We start from the raw sequence: 7,681 nt of genomic DNA, 5'->3' as shown, positions 1-7,681 counted from the left end.
TCACTAATCACTTAGTTTTATTTACTCTTAAGCTTTCCTTAAGCTTCTATATCACTTAAGGCTTTAAAATCAACCCATAAACTAAAGGAAAACCCAACTTCAAGAAATCTTACATTTGACTATAGGAAAGCACGGGGACGAGAAAAAGGAGAAGAGAACCAAGTTTGCCAGCTTTTTACCATTTCCCTTTTCCAACCTTATTAAATATCCTCATTTAAATGAATATTAAATTCATTCATTCTAAAAGACCAAATTGCCCATATATTCTTAATAATTAGCCTTAAACACCATTTTCTAAATCATTATTTATACTTAACATCTATTTAATTTAATCCTCCAAATTTTAAATCCTTTCATTAAAGTCACTGACCCGATATTTGGGGTTTTACAGTTTTCTAGCAGTATTAATTTAAAATTGTTTATTTCAAAAAAAATTCAAAATTGTTAAAAACAGATAATTAAAATTAAAAATTTATATATTTGTATTTTTTTGAAAAAATGTTTTATTTTTGAATTGTATATCATAACTATATATAAATAATTTTAAATTATAATACTCCTTCGAACGCAGATTAGATCAACTGTGCGTCTTGACCACTCCAATTTGAATCTTATTTAAGAGGCAGTGAGATTAAATTTGCAGGCATTTAGGCACATTAGGTGGTGAACATTAAACAAAATTGAAAAAGCACCGAAAATGTGTGGAGCAAGGCTCGATGCTTCTCCGTTAATCGACAAACCAAATCGTTTGATTCAACAACTCCTGACGTAGTTCATTCATTCGCTTCACTGCAAAAATTCCATTCTTCCCCCATCTAGATTCAAAACGTAGAACAAATAAATGGTTGAACGAGAAAAAACGAGGACGGACGACGTTCCGTTGGACGACAAGGCCAAGAGAATGAGAGATCTACTGTCCAGCTTCTATAATCCAGACCATTCTTCGGCTCCCAAACCTCCTTCAGATTACGAGAACTTAGATGCCATCAATTCCACCTCTTTTGATCCCGATCACTACATGAACGTCCTTGTACGTTTCTCCTAATTCTCTTGATCCTAATCACGTTTTAAGATTAACGGAATCTAATACTAGATTTATAGAATTCAACTATTCGGAATGCAGTCCGTTTGGATTATTGCTGTCTTAGATTGGGTTTGAATTGGGAGGTTCGATCCTTTACAGCATGAATTGGATTAAATCTGTAGGTACAAAAGTCGAATTTGGAAGGGCTTCTTCGGAGGCACGTCGAAATGGCAGCTGAAATCAAGAATCTCGACACTGATTTGCAGATGTTGGTCTACGAGAATTACAACAAGTTTATCAGTGCCACGGATGCAATTAAATGGTAATTTCACTCCATCTTTAAAATCGTTAGTTAACAATTTCCTTTTCCGGTATTTTTAACGAGGGAGTAATGGAATAGGGTTTATCAACATACATTTCCCATGGAAATTATGTTATTGTTTTTTGTTTCATCAAGATTATGATGTTGTATTAATTGTATTCAACCAATATATACAGATTGTTTATGAAACCCAACTCAAACTTTGGTTTCTAACAGGATGAAAAGTAATATTGTAGGCATGCAAGCTGATATGGAGCAACTTCTTGACAAGGTGTGTTAGAATATTTTCGTAAGTAAATTTCTTTTAGCAATGCATTTAGATTTAAGAATATATGTAAAGAGAGGATTACTGCAAAGATTTTTTTTTTTATTATTGCAGATAATGTCGGTACAATCTAGAAGTGATGGGGTCAATACTTCACTTTTTGAGAAAAGAGAACACATAGAGAAGTTGCACCGGACAAGGAATCTTCTGCGTAAAGTTCAGGTATTAAAAAACTATCAAATGTTCATGGTAACTTGTTAGCAATGTGACAATGGTTATAGAACTAAACTGAAGGCATGTTATCCAGAGGTAGCAAACTAGAAATATTTTATTAGCAAAAGCTTGTATTAGATATACGGTTTTCAGTGTTACTACTTGAATTAGAAGGTACTAGTGGAAAATTCAAATAGGATGATTATAATGTTACTTTCTGTTTATATATGCATTGTTGATCTCCCAAAATTCTCTTTTGGGGAAAAGTACAGTTCATTTATGATCTTCCCGCTCGACTTTCTAAATGCATCAAATCAGAAGCATATGCTGATGCAGTCAAGTTCTACATTGGAGCAATGCCAATTTTTAAGGTCATTCTTGCTTGCCTTGTTCTTCGATTTTGTATATTAGTTTTGTTCTGATACATATTTTGCTTTTATGCCATAAACTCATATTCAAACAATCTGCATATATATTCGTTTTCCTTGCCAGGCATATGGAGATTCATCTTTCCAGGACTGTAAAGGAGCATCAGAAGAAGCGATTGTTACAGTAGTAAAAAACTTGCAGGTATATCTGTCAATGTGTTTTTGCTTATCATAAAAGAAATTTGTAGTGCTTGATAAAAAATTCTTCTCAGGCAAAGCTATTCTCAGATTCTGAATCAATTCAAGCTAGGGCTGAAGCTGCAGTGCTTTTGAAGCAGTTAGATTTTCCGGTTTGTATTGAAACTTTCGGATTAGATTTTAAATTAGTTTAAAGCTTAAACACCACATGAAAGTGCATTAGCAAAAAATTGAAAAGTTGTCACTTGATTTTTATCTGTTTGACAAATACATATGCATGACGCATAATATATGTAATTGGGCAGGTGCATAGCTTACAGGCAAAACTCCTTGAAAAGTTAGAGCAATCTCTCGGGGACCTTCAACTGAAAACTGTTAGAATTGAGAATATTTTACGAGAGTCTAATGATCCTTCTAAACAGGGAAAACCTTTTGAGTCAATTCCTAGTACAGGTCACGAGGTAACTGAACTGAAAGTAGCATTTTGAAGGCTAGTTAGATAGGAAGTAGGGTGGATAAAGGAATTGGAAAAGGAAAAAAGAAATTTGTTTTTGTGCAAAGCAAATGCATGGCTTTCTGAACCATGTTAATTTTCTATAATGCAAGTTCTTTGTGAGACTCATCTTGTCTTGGGGAATCAAGCCATCAACGTTTAATGGTTCATTTTTTCAATACTAAAGATGATGCGTAATTCAGTGGAATGCATGAAATATTTTACTACTGCATTACAATTCTAGATTCTACAATGGCAAATAACTATGAATTTCTTCAACATCCAACATTTTCTTAGTATTACATATATTGGTATGTGACTAGATGATTTTCAAACTTATCTCCAATTTAATTAGCCCTTAGAACTCTGTTTTTGTGTTTGTAGTTCTTTATTGTGGTTAAACTAGTCGTCCCCAGCATCCTTAAAACAAAAGGAGGGTGGAGGTAATATGAGGGTAGAAAAGTGCCATATAGACTGATGAAGGCCCTTTTCAATTATCTAAAATAGGTTTCTGTCCATGGATTTGCGGAGGCTATTCGTGCTTATCGAGTAATATTTCCTGATTCCGAAAGTCAACTAATTAAACTTGCACAAAACTTGGTCATCAAGTAAGCAGATCCCTTAGAATTCCCCTTGTTTTACAAGTTCTAGTTCTACTGTTTCTCATAATAAAAAACATGATAATGTTTCACTCAAATGTTTCCTTTTCTTTAGGCACTTTGAAATGATCAAGCAATGTGTAAAGAGACGAATTTCTTCTGCCAATTTCCTTGGTGCTCTTCGTAAGTAGTGTGCATTTGCTTTTTCTTTCTCCTACTCTTCATGATTTCTGCAGTGCAACCCCTAGCATGTAACAAAACTAACCCAAAAGTCTTAATCATTATTTGCAAAATCCCATTCTAAAAATGTCTGCATAAGTCAAATAATTTATCATCTTCCTTGACACTTAGAGGTGTCTTTAGCATATCATTCTTGATGGTGTGCTTGTTAAAAGTATGCCCCAACTAAAACCGAGGCTTCTTTTATGTCCACTAAGATATTGATTCTTGATAAAGCATTGTTTTTTTCATAATGATGTGAATATAAATGTATTTGTTCTTTTGCTTTGATATTGACTTGCTGGTTGCAGTTTTTTATTATATTTTTTATTCTTATTTTGCAACTTAAAATTATTTAACCTTTTCATGTCCATTACCAAATCCATTGCAGGGACTATATGGACTGATGTGCTTCTGATGGACGAAGTCTTAAGTGAGGCTTCTCTAGCTGATTTTTCTCTAGAGGTCTTTCTTGAGTTTCACGTGAACTCGTTTTCTTTCTAATCTGTTGCATTTTCCCCTCACTTTAATCCAAGTACAAAGATACGCATTTTTCATATTAAGGGATGGAGCTCCATCTAATGATATTCTGTGTGGTCTCAGGCTGGTCAAGTAACTGTTAAAAAGTATGTTGCCAGCACATTTACTTACCTTCTGCAGGACATATCAGGTTATTTTACTATTCATTGTCCTGAAAAATGTATATACCCTAACATAGCTTAGCAAAATCATATTTATTATCTGCCACTTACTACTGTAACTGATCTAGAATTAATTCCATAGCAGCGGCATGAATATTTTTCAAATGCATGTTTAGTTGGCAGTTATTTATGGAAAATGATTGATTCAGTATTTGTTAAGCCACATATAGCCTTTTATATGCGTATATTCTTCATAAACTTCTAAAAGTTTGCAAATTTGACTAAACTTGTTTTTTTTATCATTTTAGATTTATTTGATTAAAACTACCTTAAGTTTGAGTTCATTCTGTTCGATTTGCAGATGCCCTCTTGAAAGTAAAGGTTAGCCCAAAAGAGGAAGCAGAGGAGCATGCCTTGAAGCTTGCTTTGGAGGCCAGCAAAAAAGCCGTGCTCCAAGGCAGCATGGATCTCTTACTGGTAACTCATGAGATGCCGACTAGAGTTGTTTCATGCATTCATAAACAACTGAAAATTTGCATCTCTTGTGTGCTACTTCATGTAAACAATGCATGTCCATCTTTTATATTCTTCATTTGGATTGCATATAACTGAATTTAGAAATGCTTGATATACTTCCTAGATTGAAAAATAATATTAATATGGCTGCAATTTTACAGTGATTATGTATGTTGCCGTTTAATTTTTTAGTTACCCTTTTTTCTTTTTCGAACTTGTACATTTTACATTCTACATTTTGATTGTTCTTTGCGTATGTGTTTATCATATACGGTTAATCTATTCATTGAACTTTCTTTTTAACCTATTCGTTCACTACAGGATTTTCGCCAACTTCTTGATGATGACTTAGGGCTGCTAGTTAAACTGAGAGAATTTATAGTTGATTGGGTTCAAAAAGGATTTCAAGACTTTTTCAGGGCTCTTGATGATCGTTTTCTCTTACTTTCTGGGAGAAAGAATCCATCAAGTCAAGATCAAGGATTGTCAGAGGGAGCTCCTGGTGAGAAAGTTCTTGTTGGTATTGTCCTGGTGCTGGCTCAGCTTTCTGTCTTCTTTGAACAAACCACCATCCCAAGAATTTCCGAGGCAACTTTTTCTCTTCGCCTAATAACTTCACCCTCACAGCTGACAACTATTTCAAAATCTGAAGCGGAATACTTATAGTTCTCTTATTACTGTCTTGGACTCATTCAATTTTTTCATGTTTTATTCTCAGGAAATAGCTGCTTCATTCTCTGGTGATGGGGCTCGAGGCTACGAAAATGAACATGCCTTTGCTTCTGGGGAGATACGTCAAATATTCCGGTCTGCCGCTGAAAAGCTTTTGCATCATGTAGGACTTAGTTCTCTTCTTCAGTTTGAATTTATCGAAATTAGTACTTAAGCTGGCATTCGCTACCTCAAGGGAGCACATATTTTTTGCGATCTTATTTTCTAGCATTGCATGGACCATTTCATATATACTTCATTTAAAGCAAATCCAATTATTCCATTATTAATTATAAGTTCATTTTGCATTTTTCAGTATATAAATATGAGAACTCAAAGAGTATCCACTTTGCTAAGAAAGAGGTTCACAACACCAAACTGGGTTAAGGTTAGTATACTGTGTGCTATGGTCCTCAATTTGAAAGAAATTCCCATCACAAAAACAGTTGAAGTTTTCAATAATATCTTATTTTTAATATTTGCAGCATAAGGAGCCTAGAGAAGTTCATATGTTTGTTGATCTATTTGTGCAAGAGGTTAGTGTCTTTAAACATTTCTGATTTCACACGGATATTATCTTAATATTCTCCCTATATAGCGTACTTCTAAATATTCGGACCATGCAGAACTTCTAAATTGCATTATGCTTGATCTCATAATTCTTTGGTCTAGTTGAGAGCAGTACAAAGTGAAGTGAAGCAAATTTTGCCGGTAGGGCTCATGCGTAAGCATCATCGGTCCGACAGCAACGGAAGCACAAACTCATCACGCAGCAATGCATTACTAGATGACAGAATGACACAGAAAGGCAGGAGCCAGCTCTTGGAAACACATCTAGCAAAATTGTTCAAGCAAAAAGTTGAAATATTTACAAAAGTTGAATCCACACAGGTATTACCTGTGAATTTTTGTGCTAATGGGAAAAATGTCATTTTGCTGCTATTTGAAACAAAATGAACCTAGTTTCATTGTAACTGCAGGAGTCGGTTGAAACAACTATAGTAAAACTTTGCCTTAAAAGTTTGCAAGAATTTGTCAGGCTCAAGACTTTTAATCGAAGTGGCTTCCAACAAATTCAGCTGGATGTCCAGTTCTTAAGGACTATATTGAGGGAAATCATAGAAGTTGAAGATGCGATCGACTTTTTACTTGACGAGGTATGAACTCCGATCTTTCCATGTTATATGACTGTGTATTGCTCGTTTCTATCTGATTTTTGTTTAGCTGGTAACCAAATGAGGATGCGGGTGTAATACGTTTGGTAGGTGATTGTTGCTGCTTCAGAGCGTTGTTTTGACCCGGTTCCTCTAGAGCCTCCAATTTTGGACAAACTTGTCCAAGTGAAGTTAGCAAGATCAAAGGAACAATCCAAATAACCCCCTGGACTTTGGTAGGTGGATTTGCTATGAATGGCCCCGATTCTTTTTTGCTCGAATTATAATTTTCTCGATCGTCATATGCAATTTTTTAGATGATGTAATTCATTAGTCAAAAAGTTCATTTGAATTTATGGAGATTTTATTTGAAATGACAAAAATGTATAAAAACATTTCAGTTATCTAAGCATGGATTGAAAAGGTCCATTTAGCTCGTGGGTATGTGATCTATCTCATCTCATACATTAAAATTCATAGCACCCACGTTATTACGTTAATGTGCCTGGTAATCCGTTTAGCACCCACGTTAATGTTCCGTTATAATTCTACCTCAAAAGCCTGTTTAAAACTATGCACACCCCCTATATCCCAATTATTATATTTCAATCTTAATGCAGTTTAATTATTTTAAAACCAATGGCAAAAATGTAAATAGGTTATCATTAATAAATAAATATATATATATATATATATAAGTCATTAATTTTATTAGAAATAGGAAGTATCCTAAATTACAATCATAATCGTAAATTAAGCACATAGTTATGACAATTTCCTGTAATCATTGAAACAATAACTAGCACTTAATATCACATACGGAGTATACAATGAAAGATTAAAAATCTAATCAAGAAACTCCAAACAGAGATAGATACAAACATATCTTATTGCATCGACAAACGAATCATAAAAGAGAATTAAGCTACTAAAAGACCACTAACAAACTGCAAATCAG

General features: G+C 34.1%; 1 protein-coding gene across 1 annotated transcript; it reads left to right on the top strand.

Annotated features, from left to right (window-relative positions):
• The first annotated feature begins 670 nt into the window (after nt 1–670).
• On the top strand, nt 671–7,062 carry LOC120158296 (vacuolar protein sorting-associated protein 51 homolog). The gene is made up of 20 exons (XM_039169171.1): nt 671–1,030; nt 1,207–1,346; nt 1,563–1,617; nt 1,726–1,833; nt 2,097–2,195; nt 2,317–2,394; nt 2,465–2,542; nt 2,696–2,851; nt 3,391–3,491; nt 3,598–3,665; nt 4,093–4,166; nt 4,305–4,371; nt 4,704–4,819; nt 5,180–5,446; nt 5,577–5,693; nt 5,886–5,957; nt 6,055–6,105; nt 6,242–6,460; nt 6,550–6,726; nt 6,835–7,062. The coding sequence occupies exons 1-20, from the start codon at nt 842–844 to the stop codon at nt 6,943–6,945; spliced, it is 2,343 nt and encodes a 780-aa protein (XP_039025102.1). The 5' UTR covers nt 671–841; the 3' UTR covers nt 6,946–7,062.
• Nucleotides 7,063–7,681: the final 619 nt, after the last annotated feature.

Source organism: Hibiscus syriacus, unplaced genomic scaffold (assembly GCF_006381635.1).
Source record: "Hibiscus syriacus cultivar Baekdansim isolate YM2019G1 unplaced genomic scaffold, ASM638163v2 tig00111311_pilon, whole genome shotgun sequence".
Lineage (NCBI taxonomy): Eukaryota > Viridiplantae > Streptophyta > Magnoliopsida > Malvales > Malvaceae > Hibiscus > Hibiscus syriacus.
This window is presented reverse-complemented; position numbering and strand designations above follow the sequence as displayed.